Source organism: Barbus barbus (genome assembly GCF_936440315.1).
Source record: "Barbus barbus genome assembly, chromosome: 15".
Lineage (NCBI taxonomy): Eukaryota > Metazoa > Chordata > Actinopteri > Cypriniformes > Cyprinidae > Barbus > Barbus barbus.
Window position 1 is genome coordinate 3,679,543 of NC_136743.1, and position 17,139 is coordinate 3,696,681.

Below are 17,139 nucleotides of genomic sequence, written 5' to 3' on the forward strand. Positions count from 1 at the left end.
TAAGATCGCAAACTTCCCGCTGGGCAATCAGATGACAAGAGAAAGATTGTCGCTGCACATATACGGTTGCTATTGGAAACAGAGCTCTAGCAGGTATAAAGTGATCTCGGCCGCTCCAAGCTCTGATCCAGTTTAAAGCATATAAATCCAGGGCGAGGCCTTCACTATCAAACATCAGCTGAACTAAACTCAATACTGCTTTTATTTATATCCACCTTATTTTTAACATGAGAGCAGGCGTGGCCATTTGTAACTTGAATGGGCGGGGCTTCCTGTGTCATTTGCTTTTATTTAAAAAAACAGCTTGATATTGCAATTAATTTTCATTCATTATCGTTAAGTTTTTTTTTTTTTTTTGACTGCATTTTGATATTTCTTCAAGTTATTTACTTATATAGATCTAATGAATAAAAGTCTCGCACATTCACTGAAAAAAAAAAAAAAGTTTAAACGCAGGCTAGTAGAGGATTTGTGCGCATTGTAAATTGTAAGAATATTTTTTTCTGTAAGAATATTTTTTTCTGTGTCAAATTTAAAAATCATTAAATGTTCTGCAAAACAACCATCAAAGGAGTAAGAAGCCGCCGAGCACTTTTTCCCAAAGTCTCTTAGGTCTTTGGGAATGTGTTTGTGTATGAGCTGCCAGTGGCAGCAACCCTGAAGCATCTTCTTTCGAGCTGTCAGCGGCCATGCATGTTACTCACAGCTTGTCTTTGCGGGTTCACAGCTGTGGAGAGGCCCATATTGCATCTAGAGCAAAACGAAGAGGCATGGAAACACAACATTGCCACCGAAATGAGCAATGTGCTCTAAGAAAACTGAAGAACATGATATGTTAATTGAGTTTCAGTTCTGATAGCAATGAAAAAAGATTAAACTGAACTTGAGACTTATTAGGCTAATTATGAGAATTGTCTGAGAGCATTTGTAGTCAAACAGTGCCCTCTTTTTGTTTGAAGAAACATGTGAACAACAGATTATTGATCACAAACATCTGCTGCCCTCTGCTGTCAGGATATAATGCACTTTACTCTGCAAATGACTACTATTGTGCAAAAAGTTTTTTATTGGTTTATGAAATAGCAAAAATGTTGTATTGTATTACTGAAAAGACAAAGTCTACTATTATTAATATGGGACTATACGATTTCCCATATTTAGACAAGAGTTAAGGATTAAAGTAACATTATTAGTTTTTAATTCATAATTTACTCATCCTCATGTCATGTCGTTTCAGAGCTGTATGGATTTCTTGTCTCTGCGAAACACAAAATATGTTTTTAAGAAAACTGGAGTCCAAGCAACATTGGATGACACTGAGGGGGACAATAATTAGAAATGGCCATATTGTCCCTCAAATATTTGACAATGGGCCGGTTTCACAGATGGGGCTTATCTTAAACCAGGACTAGGCCTTAGGTAAATTAAGATATTTAAGCAGCTTTTATAAAAATGTCTTAGAAGAAAACTGTACAGGTGTGCATCTTGAGACAGAACAATGGCACTGACATATTTTAAGATATGATAAGATATTTTCAGTTGAGACAGCTCATATGTGCATTTTAGTCTGGGACTAGCCGTAAGCCTTGTCTGTGAAACCGGGGCAATAAGTTTTAAAATGTACATTTTTAGGCTGGTCTTCCTTAAGAAGATATTTTATTGTTTTGAATTGAAAATAGGCTGCCATTTACGTGACTGATATTATTCATAATTGACAATACAATAAGTCTTTTTCCTTTTTTTAATAGATTAAGCATGAATAATGGTCATTACAAGTATGAAATAACTCATGGATGGAAGTATGGGAGGACTAACTGCTATATTTTATACATTTTCATGCATCTTAAAATCCAATATAAATGTTTGCTAACATACAGCATCCACTTGATTAAGATTACTATAATTATTTCACCATGTAATACCAGATGTGCTCACTAGATGTAGGCAGAGCTCAACACTTGTGATGTTTAATTATATAGCCTTGTCATAGTTCTTGTTATATGCACAAGATTTCCATAACTTACTCCTTTAATTTCTTTCTTCATAGATAAAGAAGGTTATGTTACTATCGTTTTATTTTAGAGAATGATATTTGGATTTTAATTCCATGTGGCTAGTCATATATATATAAAAAGTAGTAACATTAGTAATCATAATAATACTCATATTTTCAGTTTAATAACCATTGTTCACATTTTTCTTCGCGGGATTAATAAAGTACTTTAATGGTCTCATAAGTGATCATAATTATTTAGTTTCATTATTATTATAAATCGTATTCACAATTTCCCTTGTATCATCATTTAAGTATATTTATCTAGTGCGAGCTGTGCATGATATATGCAGAAATGTGTTCTATAATGCGAGACTTTAATGCACACTTTTCTCAGAATAAGCGACACACCCCGAGCACTTTCTGAATGCCTGACTGATTGTGCCGTCGACCGAACTTGATAGTTCCTGATATCCGCCTCCAGATGTTTTCTTCACAGTTCCCGCCTCCCCTCGCTTCCTGTCAATCATCCGTCTGGAATCACGCTAGTGTGCGCACGCAGCTCCGCTGATGTAGGAGACGACGCTGCTGTCATCTGCAAAAAAAAAGTGGCATAATCCATTTTTAAAGGATTTTCCCCCCCTTTCCAGGAATTTAAATTTTTCTACAAGTGTTGTGACTGAGCGCTCCAGTGACACAAAACGACACGAGAGGGAATGTTTTTGACATTATTCAATTACTCGCTGTGAACCAGTGACGCTTCATTCACCTCCTTTTCTGAGGAGGAATCCTTCTCCTCCATTTGAAGGGGTGGATAAGGTTGGAGAGGGGGACATAGGGAAAGTGGATGTCGCGACTGAGCGATCTGTCCCGTTTTCACCGGGACCCGTGTTGGTGGTGAGCCGTTGTGGGAGTGTCGCAGGCTCGCGAGGATAGTTTGCCCTGGATTTTTCAATCATTTGCGAGATAAGGCTCCCGGACCACCTCCTCGTCGTCGCTGCCCTCCCTTCCTCATCCTCTCGGTTTTTCTTCCTCTCTTACCTCCGTGATTTTGCCGCGGTCCGCACGCGGGGTAGAGGCTCGCGCTCACCGCGAGAGGACCCCCTCCCCCACTCTCAAACCCCCTTCAGATCATCTCCTCACCTCCCTTTTTTCCCGTCTTCTTCTTAATATTTTTCCTCAGAGGAGGAGGATTGGGGGTTATTTCATTTTTACACGCCTTTTTGTTCAGCGGCCACTCGAACCGAGTGATATCTTCGTGTTTTATTTATTTTTTCTCTCGTTTCTGAAGCCCCGACGAGGCCGGGCTGTGTACAGTAAAGCAGTGGGGATGACTTTAGAGTCGATGATGGCCTGCTGCCTGAGCGAAGAGGCCAAGGAGTCGAAACGAATCAACGCCGAAATCGATAAGCAGCTGCGTCGAGACAAACGGGACTCGAGACGGGAGTTGAAGCTGCTCCTGCTCGGTACGAATTCCGCCGTTAAACTCACTCACACACACACACACACATATATATATAGTCAGTCGACAGGTTTCGCTGTGGTTTTCTGCGCTGACTTGTGGTGCTAAACATGCCACTTCCGTTGCGGTTAATGTTTTTTTTTTAATCCAAGAGAATAGTTTGAAGGCTATCGGCGTTAGCGAATAGTGCTAAGGCGTTAGCATATGCGGGCCGAATGCTGGACAGGGCCTGGCATGCAACAGCACACAAATCTCAGCATGCTCTCTGTTGTGTGCATATGCACGTACATGTTAGTGTACATCAGAGGCGAAATGGTTGTACACTGGCTGGTTTGTTTTTCTAGCTGTCAATTTTGTGTTATGAGTCAACCCAAATAGTCTGTTATATGATGTTGCATGCAGCTAGAGATGAAAATGTGCAATTGAGGATGACTGTACTGTTTGCACGGTGTCAGTAAATGCAAATTAAAGGAGAATGTGTTGTGGTTTGTGCAACTGCATGAATCCTGTCAGATTACAGTATTCAAATCTTAAGGAAATCAGGCTGAGGTTTGTGAGCATGTCAGCTGAGCGTTTATTGCTTTAGTGATGGACGTATAAATGCTTTTCAGTAGGTGCAGGTGATGTTTTTCCCCTTGATAATCTCAAAGTTAATGAGAAAAAAATCAATTAGCATGCAAGTATGAGCCTTGAGTGCAAAACATCAATCAACGTGTGCATCTTGGGAGCATGTGTTAGTCTGTGCCACCTGTCAAATTTGGGTCGTGTTGCACTTTAAGCATTTATTCCTGGGTTGAATTATCTCAAAATGGTGGACAGTTATTGCCTTATGAGGGCGTGAGTGCTCTGCACACTGGACTCTGGTTACTCCCAAGGAAGGAGAATTGGATGCTTTATCAAGCCGTGAAGTTTGGTTGCTGTTCTGTCTATGACTCAGTGAGTTGGTAAGCAGTGATATCTGACACGGACAGCCTTCATTCATTTCCTATTAGTCAGGACTGTTTTTCCGCTTGAAACCACAAAATGAGCTGCTCTTATTAAAATGGATCATACAGTAGGATGAAACCATGAGCTGATGACAAAGTCAGATAGGGAGAGATGGACAGAAGTGTGAGTTTTGGTGAAATTGTCCAATTGACCCTCGCTAAACCCCGCCCACCTTGGTTACGGTTACCAAGTTGGAGAAGCTTTACAGAACATCCCATTGGAAGGAACTTGAGATTTCCATGAACAATATGATTTCTTTTTAGTAAAATGTTTTTTTCTGAAATTAAATGTCTACAGGATTCCCGACGAGGATGCATGTGTTTGACGTAGATACATTTAACAACTGTTCTGTTTCATTAAGCCAAAAATATCTCATCGATATCAAACAAGACTTTAGTTGACTGATAAGCATTTGTTCAGTTTCTGCGGGGGTTTTAGATGTTAATGTGTTCGTGAGCATGTTTCTCTGAAATTGTTAATAGAAATTTCCTAGAGATTTATTTCTGGGATTTTCTGTGAGTGTAAGGAAGGGTCAATTGACTTGAAATTTTGATCTGTTATTTTGAATCTGTTAATTGAAACATTGGGGAGCCACCTGTATGCAGGATTATTTTGCCTTTCATTTGAAGTTGTCACCACGCAAGCTTTTCAACGCAACCCAAGCTTTGCATAAGCGTTCTTGAAACCTGGATAAGAAAAGGAGCAGTTCTGTAACAGTGAATGATTCTGAGGACACAGTGGCTCCTATGTGGCTCTGTGACCTCTGTGAAAATACATGAGATTGACCTTTACTGCTATGAGAATTAATAAGTAAAAGTTCTCTCCCATTCGCTATCCCTGTGCCACCAAAGGAAGTATAAAAAAAGCAGCTTGTTGGTGCTCAGTCATCCTATTAATGGCCCATCCTAAATAAGTTAAAGCTGTCAGCCTAACTCTGGATAAGTCTTGGCTAGTCTAGATTAGCCAAGACCTTAATAGGCTTTGCGAACACATATTTGCTCCATTGCTGATACTATAGCTGCTTTGTGTTAACCAGCGTCTCACTCTGTAAAAACAGCTTAGTCTAGATAGTTAAGCTTTAAGAAATTGTGGTTATTAGCAGGGCTGGGTGATATCTCAGATATTCACAATATGCAATGATTTTCAGCCAAATTTGTGCTATCTTGTCTTGCGGCTCGGATGTACAAGAGAATTTTCTCTATGTGGCAATATTCCTGTGCCTAAATGTTTTTTCTTTATAATTTTTCTTCGTTCATGCTTTCCCTGGGAATCAATTACCTGTCAAACAGTAGAGCATGGTGCTAGCAACACCAAGATCATGGGTTTGATTCCCAGGAAATGCATGAACTGATGCTTGTATAGAAGTGTTTGAGCATTTTCTGATATTCTCTTACAAAACTTTTGAAGTAATTTTTATCATCTAGAGCTTTTTTTATTTTAGTCCAGAAAATAATCCTTCTTGTGGCTTTCAGGGCAGGGCTGGTTTGAATCTGATTCAAGCTCGCATCCCCAATGCCTGTTTCATTAGGATCATCTCTTTGTGCATCTAGTTTGCTTAGGCTACAGGTAATGCAGATTCACTGTTGAATTCACTGAAATGTAGAATGTCTTATTTTTGAATGACTTTCATTGCACACTTTCACGCTGAAACGTGTTCTATTTTCAATGGGCTGCAAAATGGAAAGCGAGTGCATTGGTTTAAATTAACAGGACAAACATTTGAATTGCTGATTTTCTCTTCTGAGGTCACTGGCTAACAATAATTGTTTAAATGTTATTACAAAAAGTAGTAAGTTTATGAATTTCCTGCTGTCTGCGCTCAGCGCTCTAGTAATGTGCTGTCTATTGTTTGAAAGCTCAGAGAGTTTTTATGTAGCTGTGACCTTTTGAACTGAAATCTTGATATGTCATTCACAATGTGAGATTAAATCAGTTCAGTTGCACAGTGAAAAATTTTCTGTATGACCTCTGAAAACAAAGTAGTGTTGTGTTTTTAGCCTTTAACCAACCTTAACAGTAGTACAAGAGATTGTGCCTGCTTCTGGAGATGTAACTGACTAAAGGTTTGTTAGGCCTGCAAAAATAGGAAACAGGCTATGATATGTTTTTAATAAGAAACTGGAAGTGTTAAAATATGCTGGTCTACTTCACTGCAAGAGGTTAGTCTGTATCGTTTAGCTTCTCGGATCTCCTCAAAAGTCTTTGGCTCTACATATTCAAAAGTTTGGTAGCAACAAAACACCTATGCATATGCACAACTTAGTAGTGTAGCCATATCACTTAAACATGATTGCTCATTTAAGAGATTCCTAATTATGTAATCAAGTATTCAAAAATATGCTGTATCTTGCAGTCATTTTGTGGGATCCAAGTATGAGATCTTCACCAAGTTGTAATCTCATGCATGCTCTCAATTAAGGCAATGTTCTCATGATGATATAATCATACTGTTAATGTTAACAGTGTGTTTTATGAACCATGTTTTATGAGATGCTTTCACCCATGCATCCTTAACATAAATTACCAAGCATGTTGTAATGGACTTAATTGACTGTTCATTATCGTATACTGTATATTGCTATCGTATGGACATAGGATGTTTGGCCCAGTTTAGATTTTGTTCAGAAGTCATTCACAAACGCGTTGTTCTAGTCATTGTATTTTAACTCGTCCTAATCCGTTTCTTCACCTATTTGACCCCTGCTCAGTAAAGAGTTCATTTTATCCAGCTGCTCGATGGCTTAGTTTGACAGGGCCATGACTTCCTGCCAGTGCCATTCATTTTGTCTCTCGTTTCACTGAGCTGGCCGCTCCACCCTTTCCCGCTGTCCATGCAGTCTGTGTTGCCTCTGGTCTGCCTTGAAGCCCTTATCAGGCTATGGAAGGGCCGGGTGCACTGGGCCTTGTCACTCTCTGTACTTGGTCAAAACAGATTAAAGCTAGAATTTGTCCCCCAAAATGAAGTATCCTTTGTTGGAATGGGCAGTATTCTTGAAGTGATTCTGGTCTGTAACTGGTGCAGAGGTTCTTGCACTGGGCTGCTTATTTTTCTAGCTTGTTAATGGTTTGAGGTGAGCAGTTGTATAAGGGTCTCTGGTGACGTACTCGCACTATTCTGGCTTCAACCTTGAAGATTTATAAAGATGAGTTGAATGACCGCTGCAGCAGTTTTAAACATCAATCCTCAGTCAAGCATGCAACACCGCAATTGTGTCATTTTAGTATTATTTACATATTCATATTTTGAATTAGCTTTTTTTTTTTTTTCAGTTTAATATTCATTTCTGTAACATTTTTGTACTTTTGTTTTCATTTATTTATTTCTATTAAAATTTTTAAATACTTCCCTTTAGCTTTTTATTTAAGTTTTAGATTTTGCAATTTTAGTACTTCAACTTTATTTCTGTTAGTTTCCAAGGCAACACTTGTAATTTTAGAACATTCGTCTAATATTTGTTTTACTTCAGAGACCGAGAGACAGAGCCTGAGGCTATTTATCTATGTGATGAATACTTTTTTATTTTTTTTATTATTATTATTTATATATTGTCTCTTTTTCGGTGCTTTTTGACATTGTGTTTTCTTTAGTATTTCTTTTGTGTCCTGCTTGTAACTTCTTAGTTTAATGAAGTAAACTTCTAGCCAAGAGGTAAATCTATGACGTTTAGTTCCTCTGTTGGTCACAAGTCTTCCTGTCATACAGGTCAGAGTTTAAACTTCAGTCTGCAGCAGAAGTTGAAATTTTCATTCTCCTACGTTTACATCCATATGAGTGGAGCACAATGTGTAGTTTCACCGTGTCTGCGCTAAACCTTTTACTTTAAGGGTAGGTTGGCCAGTGTCACAGATAAATGTGAACAACAAAACCAGCCGATTTGTTTTCAGCTTTTTACGCACACCAAAAATGACCTGATGATTTGGTGTGAGTTTGCATTGTTGACAGTGTGTTAGCATTGGCAGCAGTTGTTTTGGAGTGCTCTGTTCCTGGCTGCCCTACTGAAGATTAAACTTCGCTTCTGTAGGCCACATTATGTTTCAGTAAGGGCCTTGGCTTCTACAAACTTTCACTTTCAATTGTGGTGCTCCCAGGACACATCTGTCTTGTTTTTTCATGAGCAGTCCTTTAACGAAACCCTGCTTTGATTTCAGAGCAACACTTGAACTGTTCTCCGATCAGTCGCCATCTCTCTTTCCACTCCCTCCCAAGCAAGGCTTTACGGTGGTTTCCATGGCCAGTGCAAACAAGAGGATTTGCACTTTGGACTTCAACCTAGCAGGTGACGAAACTCTTGGCCGACGTGCACATTAGGTGTCTGCGCAGGGCTTTTGTTTGATTGCGACCCACCTTGGAAGGGATAATGGATATATGAACGTGCCGTGACATCCGTCATGATCAAATAAGGCAATGCAGTCATGACTGTGCCTCTGTGACGAGCCGCTGTGACAGGCCCGTCTAGAGCTGGAGGGTTGCTTCCTGTCACTCCTGTCCATGTTAGGAGAGCTGATAGACTGAGTTTATCACAGAACCACTCGCTTTCTCTGCTTGGAGAGCGGTGGATCTCTGCTGGATATTAGTGCCACTGCCAGTCATTGAGATGATTTTTCATCTTATCACTACCAGGAACTAGGATACTCAATAAAAATCTCCAAGATTCACATTTATGCTGCAGCTAAATGCATTGCGGCATTATGATATTTTTTCAAATATATTCAGAATTGAACAACTGACTTACTTTCATATGAATTTGATTTGAAATGACCACAGCACACAGGATGTTGAATTGGGATTTGTATTCAAATGACAGGAAGTGGATTTTATTGAATTTCAAGAGATTCAACAGCCATTTTAGAAAATGAAAGGGATTGTTCATCCAGTAATATAAATTCTGCCATTTCCTCACTCTCTTGTCTTTCCAAATTTGACGTTTGTTTTTTTATAGAATGAAAATGAATGGGTTCGATGGTTTTTGGTGAGTAAACATAAGATTAAAAGGATTATAAAATCTTCAAACGTCAGGCCTTTTACATTTTTCTTTTAAACATTTAAATAAGGCTGTCAAGCCAACTTTCAAAGTTTGTCTTGACAAACTTTACTCTTTCTTGCTAAGAATTACATTATTGGGTTTGATACATTTCAGCAAGTTGTAATTCATTATAATTTGCCTTGTTTAAATTCAAATTTCAATTCTGTATCCTGTTTCCTACGTCAGTTCAAATTCTGGAATTTAAGTGGAATCTACAAACCACTTCTGAGCACAATGTAAACACTGGAAATGAAGGTTTTTTATAGATAGCTTCAAAAGTGAAGACTTAACAAAATGCTGACATTTTTGGACAACAGGGGCATCATAAACACAGTTTGTTTATAAATATTGAGCATGCTTGAATCTGACATAGTTTTTAGACTGATAATAGACGCCAGGTTGTTCATTTTTTGTTAGCTGTTGTAGGTTTGATTACATATAAGTGTTAGGAAGTGGTTTGTTTGACATCAGGAAAATAGGAACTTCAATTGACACATGCTCTGTGGCACAGTTTCAGCAATTCCTTGCCAAGCATAATCATGTCAACATTTGTATTATCACATGGACTAACTGTAGGTGTGGACAGATTTTTTTGTTTGGTCCACAATTATTACAGGAAGCGAAGTGTGTGATAGAGAGGTGGTGGGATTGGGGAAGATCTGCGAACCAGGACTCCCAACTCGGGACTCCCAAGTTGCAACGGTGCTACAGGTCAGCGTGCTGCCTAAGAGCACAAATCAGCGCTGACAGATACTTTTTTTTAATAAATAGGCTACATTTTCATGCACCTGTGGAAAATGTCTCAAATGCACCCTCAAAAAATTTGCCCTAGCATTTTGTTAATATTTATCCTGCCTCCATTCACACTCCTACCGGTCCTTTAAGGCCTGTATCAGGATTTAGCATGACAAGCGGGCAAGTGGAATCCTGAAGTGTCCATATCAGTAGGCGATCTACACTTTAATGAGACTGGATTTTAATTGGCTGCGATTCCCTGCTGTTACTCTTAAGCCCGGTACACACCAAGCCGACGGTCGGCCGTCGGGCAGTTTTTGTTCGTCGGCCGACTAAGTTTTCTCAGTGTGTTCCGTGGCGGCAGCTGAAGTTGGTCCTCGTCTGATTTTTTTTCGTCCGATTCGACATGTTGAATCGGCGTCGGAGCTCGTCGGTCAGTCGGGCCATCTGATCATTCTGATTGGCTGTTCAGCTGGTGAACCAGTGCACGAGAAAAGCTCAGAACAGACGCGCTACTTGGCCGTCGTGTGTCGAGCGTCGGCTTGGTGTGTCAGGGCAACTTTGGACCCAGACGCTACCGACGTGAGCCAACCCCGCAGTCTGCTTTCGTCGCCACTAGTTCATCGGCGTCAGCTTGGTGTGTACCGGGCTTTACATAAGCAGCCCCGCGTCCTAACCGGTCTATAGAGAGCACTGTTGTCTGAATGCACATGCTGCCACACATGGCGCCTAGAGCCAAACGGGGCCAGGTGGTCTCGGAGGAGAGCTAAGTGAAAGCGAAGTGATGCAGGCTGTGGTGCCTTGCCCTCACGATGCTCGGAGAAATTTGTAAATATTTTCATCCCAAACCTGCCTTACAGTGAGATTTCTATGTAAAGAGTCTCGTTTTCACTGACACGCATGTATTTATAGACGTATTCTCTGTTATCCTAGATGAAATTTTTCAAGGAGGTTAACTGACCCGAGTTCGTCCGCTGCTCCTCTTGTGGCAGTATTTATAGAACAGGTGCCATTCTCCAACAACGCCACAGAGACCTGCAGGGATGGATAGCACACTCATGTCATTCTTTATTGCTCCCTTTCTTTTCATCATTTTTCTTCTGCTTAAGCTCAGCCACTTTATACGACGAACAGAAATTGGGTGGTCAGAAAATATGACACTATGGTGACCATGTATCTAATTATATACAGGAATGGCCTTTCCTGTCAGCCATGTTGCATGCATACACGCTTTTCCTTTTCTTATCCTTGACACATTTAACGGATCAATTTCCTCGCAAAGTAGGCCAAAGAAACGTAAGCCCACTAAAGTGAAGGAACAGATGAGAGAATGGGAGCTTTTAGTGAGTAGATGTGGAATACAGGCAATCTCTTTGCAAATGTGCGGTTTCTAGTTCGCTGACGCTTGATCGCAGATGATCGACTATAAATGTGCTCCCATTCCAATCATTTTAGTATAATGCAGAAATTGAACTTGGCATGATTTGCCTTTTTGTTGTTCATTGGCTTATTGCTGGTGTAATTTGAAGGATACTTTGTGTTCATCTACAGGTTTGATGGCAAGGCCTATCAACCATCTGGTTACCAGGGTTTTGCTTCATTCAGAATTGAATTGAAAATTGCTTTTCTATTTCTATTTCAGTTTCTGAATTTGATTTTGAATTGAGGTAGAAAACAGAATGCAGAATTGTCATTTGAATTTGAATGTATATGTAAAATAACAATTATTTAAAATTCAAAGAAATTATGTGTCTGCAGTTTGTAATTAAAAAAGCAAAGTTTGTCAATACAGTTGGAAAGTTGGCTTTATAAAACCTGGTAAGTGTTAAAAAAAAAAATTAGTTAATACATTTTATTATTTATATGATGTTTCATCATATTTAAATTCACTGTGGTGTTACATAGTTGAAGAACACTTCATTTTCTGAGAATGCATTACATTTCTTTGAATTTCTACAGTTCAGTAAAGTCCACTTCCTGTCATTTTAATTCAACTTCCTGTGTGTTGTGGGAAGTTCAATTTAAATGTACACTTATGAACTGAAAGGAGCCAATTCTGAATTTTACAAAATCCTGCTGATTACCAGCGTATGTTGTGTTTTGAATGCTGATCTCCAGCAATGAATGTATGAATGAATGAAAATATCATTTTCTTCACTATTTATGTCTTGTTTTCCAGTAAATATAACAAACAAGATGCATTTACTTGAAGTAAACAACGCAGAAACTATTTGGCAGCGGGGTTGGAAAAATAAACTTGTTTTCCCTTTGAATTAAGTTTATTTTTCTTACCCCATTGGATTTTTTTATTTTTTTTATTTTATGCATACAGATCACTAAATTATGCTTGAATCCTCTGAAAATCAGACTTTATAATTTTGATTCTTAATTAAATTAATCATGTTTTAAGGATGTTTAGATATGTTTATGGGTAAGCCAAACATCTTAGTTTTGCTGGTCCAGTTTTAACTAGTGCAGACAGGCATTCATTTTTTTTAACCACATCTCTTGTTGATAATGCTTTCACATTGTTGTCTGGAAGAATGAAGCGTCGATTCAGTGTTTTGTTTATATGTCGTTCTTCTTTGTAGAAGGGAAAAACTTTAATTGTTATTGGCTCTGTCCCTGCAGCATTTCCTGTTTTCCTGTAGTAGCATTGAGGCATGGAGCGTCCCTGGTTTTCAGCATTTCCCTCCGTCACTCATAAAGAGACCAGCGGGAACGGGAGGCGACGCTACCAGTCTACAAGTAGCCACTTATTAACATTACATTCCATCCAGACGGCAGCTTTAACTTGGAATCATAAGGCAACTAGTGTGAGGAACTGCATACTTTTGAGAGATGACAGACGGCTCCAAAATGAGCACTTTTTTAAGGCCTTTTTTTAAGGTCTTTGCTTGCATTAATAACCTTTTAAAAAGCAGCCGAGATGTTTTTGAAGACAGTATGTCCGCCTGACATAAGAGGAGCTGTGCTGGTATACATTAAAGGTGCTTACACAAATGTCTCAAAGTTTCACCAACTCATTTTGGCCTCTTTAGAGCTTTGTTTATGCATTATGCTGTCAGGCAGGGTGTGTCTGTGAAGTCATGATGTGATGAATTTCTACAGACATGATGTGTGGCCAAGTTGGAATTTGTGCTCTGAATTTAACCCATCCAAGTGCACATACATAGCAGTGAGTAGTGAACAAACGCATACAAACCCGGAGCAGTGGGAAGCCAATGCTGCGGCGCCCGGGGAGCAGTTGGGGGTTCGGTGCCTTGCTCAAGGGTCTCACCTCAGTCGTGGTATTGAGGGTGGAAGAGAGCGCTGGGCATTCACTCCCCCCACCTTCAATCCCTGGCGGACCTGAGACTCGAACCCGCAACCTTCGGGTTACAAGTCCGACTCTAACCATTAGGCCACTACTGCCCCAATTATTTCCAATTCCAAATTATTATGGTGGCATTCTGTTAAAAAATAAATACACATCATCCAGACATGTTATTTGTGTAAATGATTAAATAATTATTTTTTTTTTTTTTAAGCCATATAGCAGCACGCTCAAAACCCCTCAAAATCCACTTAGAGACTTCGGTAGAGACTTCTCAAGCACCACTAACATTTTCTTCAAATACTTTTTGTTTTACGTTTTGCTCTTGTTGATTTTTGTTTTATGGTGTTCGACAGCAATCATGCGACTCTAGAGATCATTGTTTGTCTTTCTATTCATCAGTTTGAAGCGCATAATCAATTGTCTTTCTATTCATCAGTTTGAAGCGCATAATCAATTGTCAAAGGTCAGAAGCATGTTGAAGTTTGAATTTTGGAGGGTTTTAAATAGTCTCGTTTCTACTTCCAGTAATATAGCAAACATCTGTTACAGTGTCTTTGGGCGAATTCCAAATGGCTTTTTTTGCGCCCTTGAAGGGCACTTCACGAAGGGGATGCCACTTGTAGGGACGTTCCAAACGAAAGTGAACAACTGAATCCCTTCACATAGGGCCCTTCCAGAAGTCCGTTAGCAAAGGGAGCATGCCATGGTCACTTCACAGAACTGATTTCCGCTTGTGATCATGTGATCTTCAGTTAGGAGCTCCTGCGATGCATTTTAAAGCAAAGTGTGGGTTTATTTTGACTTTACATACAAACGTAAGTAGAATCAACTTAATTTTCATGTCTTTATTTTCATGTAATACAAAATATTTTCGTCAGTGATAGAAATATGATTTAAGACTGTATTGTAAGCAAGTTTAGTTTGAAAAAGTTTAATAGTAAATAAGAAACGATTAGATAGTATCTACATAAAATAATAACAATAAGAAATATTTATTTGCAACAACTGATGAAGCGCTGAATGCTGCACGCACGAAGCGTTGTCAAGGTAACATCTGGTCAGTCATTCCCTTCGACCAACTAGTTCCAAACGCTTATAATGCCCTACACCCTTCAAAGAACTCATTTCAAGGGCTCTGCCCTTCGAAGGGAGTAGGGCATAGGGATGCTCACTTCCGTTTGGAATTTGCCCTTTGTTACATGCGACCAGCTGTAAGTTAATGGCAGTGTTACAATGAACTAAAACAGCTTATGGTCATCAAGTTTGTAGGAAATGCTTTTAAATCTGTAAAAATAATTAAAACAGGTGAAATTGGTAACTCATTGCTTAACATTGTGCATCAATCTCAATGACTGATGCGCACATTCATACTCATGTTTTGCAGACTTAAACCCATATTTTATGTATTTTAAGATGTCTGTTAGGCTCTCCATTACTGCATTTACTTGATCATAAATACGGTAAAAAAAAAAGTGAAATATAATTACAATTTAAAATAAGTTTTTTTTTTTTAAATGTAATTTATTCTTGCAAAGGCAAGGCTGAAGTTTCAGCTGCCATTACTCCACATGATCCTTGAGAATGTGCTCAGATTTGGTGCTCAAGAAATAATGATTATTATGCTCTATGTTAGCCAACTTCATATTGGTAACAAATCAGCAGCCCATATTTCTGGATTTTTGATCCATTAATTATTTTTTTTGTTAAGACGTACTTGAAATGTTTTATTGGCTGAATGTTTCAGTCATGTGTCATCCAATATTGCATCTCTGCAGAATAAGATCCATTGCAGCCCGTTTTAATGCACGTTTATGAGTCGAGCTTTGAGACTCGTTGGCCTTTAGGAGAAAGTTTACCGCAGCCGGTGCTATTAGAGTTCACACAGTCAAAATAAAATAACCGAGCACTTCCTTTTTGAATCATGTAAACCTCAGTAGGTAATCTCTACCACTCATGCAAATTCTGTGGTTGCTGTTTATCTGATACGCTCACCTCAAACACCTCACTGCGGTTACGACGCGCTGCAAATGGCCTACTGGCTAGATTTGCTTGCTTTCCAGGAGCAGCCGTGTCACTTCCTCCTCACGGTCTGGGCGTCTGCAGTGATTCAAACCTGCGCTGACCGTAGGGTCAGTGTAACGTACGGAGGAGGGAGCGCAGTGGAAGTGGGTGCAGCTTGTGCGCTTACACTGCTCAAAGCAGGAAATGCTTTATTAAAACGGAGCCGCATTTGCCGCTTGACCCCAGTTTTGGATTGTTTTTTTGACCAAATCTCTCTGTTTCTATCTCTCCTCCTCTTCCCAGCATCAGAAACAAGTGCTCTTGTTTTATACGTATGCTCAGAGATTGACGTGGTGGTTTGTAGCGGGGGGAGGGGGTTTGGCCTGTCGCTATGGCAACAACACAGTTTCTCGGCTCCGTCCACCCACGTGGTGCTTGCCATGCGCATGTTGGCCTCTTTTCCCCCCACACATAGCCACACGGTTTCAGGCCGGCCTCTGAATGAGACTCCTGCAGGACTTGAGGGACAGTTGTAGCCTAGATTAGAGTGACTTTTCTGGCTCGCGCGCTCAACTGCTGCCAGCGTCTCTGGTGTTATACGGGCCACTCATGCTGGGCTGTAGCCCGAGGTGCCGCCATATCCTACATCCCAAACTGCTCTCCTATTTCCACTGTTCTTGGAGTAATTATTGGGCCTGAGAATTGGCAAGTGGTTTTGGGATACTGTTCAGCCCAGATTCTGTGAGTTTTCCCTGATTAATTTGACTCTGAAATGATGTGTTAAAGAGGACGAACATTGTTGAACTAGAATGTACTGCTGTCAGAGTTTTGAGATCTGAACATTGACATAACTATGCTGCTGAACTACAAAAGAAAATTCATATATTCGCAAATATACTTTTATACAGAATATTATGTGTACTACTATGGATGTAACCGTACCAAAACCATACCAAACAGTGACGTCAAAACCGTTTGTCTTTGACGTCACTGTTTGGTAGGGTTTTGGTACAGCAGGGGGAAAAACTGAACATTTATTTGTATTTTTTTATTAAACAGTGGTTTACTGAACAAATTGCTCCTCCTTTAAATAAATTAAATTATAATTAAAATATTCTTGGATAAAAAATCTAGTTCAGCTTATGCTCTAAACTATAGGGAGCTATTTTACATTACTGTAAGGTTACAGTTAACTACAGAGCCCAAAATTAAATGTAATTACTGTTTATTTAAATATAAAAATTAACACTCAACTCAGAAGTATGCAAACATGTAAATTGCGCACAATGCAGTTTTTAAATGAACTTAAAGGAACACTCCACTTTTTAAAAAAATAGGCTCATTTTACAACTCCCCTAGAGTTTTACCGTTTTTGAATCCATTCAGCCGATCTCTGGGTCTGGCGGTAGCACTTTTAGCGTAGCTTAGCATATATAGTTGAATCTGATTAGACCGTTAGCATCTCGCTCAAAAATAACCAAAGAGTTTCAATAATTTTCCTATTTAAAGCTTGACTCTTCTGTAGTTACGTCGTGTACTAAGACCGACGGAAAATGAAAAGTTGCGATTTTCTAGGCCGATATGGCTAGGAACTATACTCTCATTCTGGTGTAATAAT

At 39.4% G+C, this 17,139-nt stretch overlaps 1 protein-coding gene across 1 annotated transcript in view; it reads left to right on the forward strand.

Moving 5' to 3' along the window:
* The first annotated feature begins 2,543 nt into the window (after positions 1-2,543).
* The window catches only part of LOC306881645 (guanine nucleotide-binding protein G(q) subunit alpha-like), a 34,259-nt gene continuing 19,663 nt past the window's right edge, over positions 2,544-17,139 (forward strand). The window contains exon 1 of the mRNA XM_079435825.1: positions 2,544-3,459. Coding sequence (XP_079291951.1) covers positions 3,324-3,459 — 136 coding nt within the window. The 5' untranslated portion in view covers positions 2,544-3,323. The remainder of the gene's footprint in view (positions 3,460-17,139) is intronic.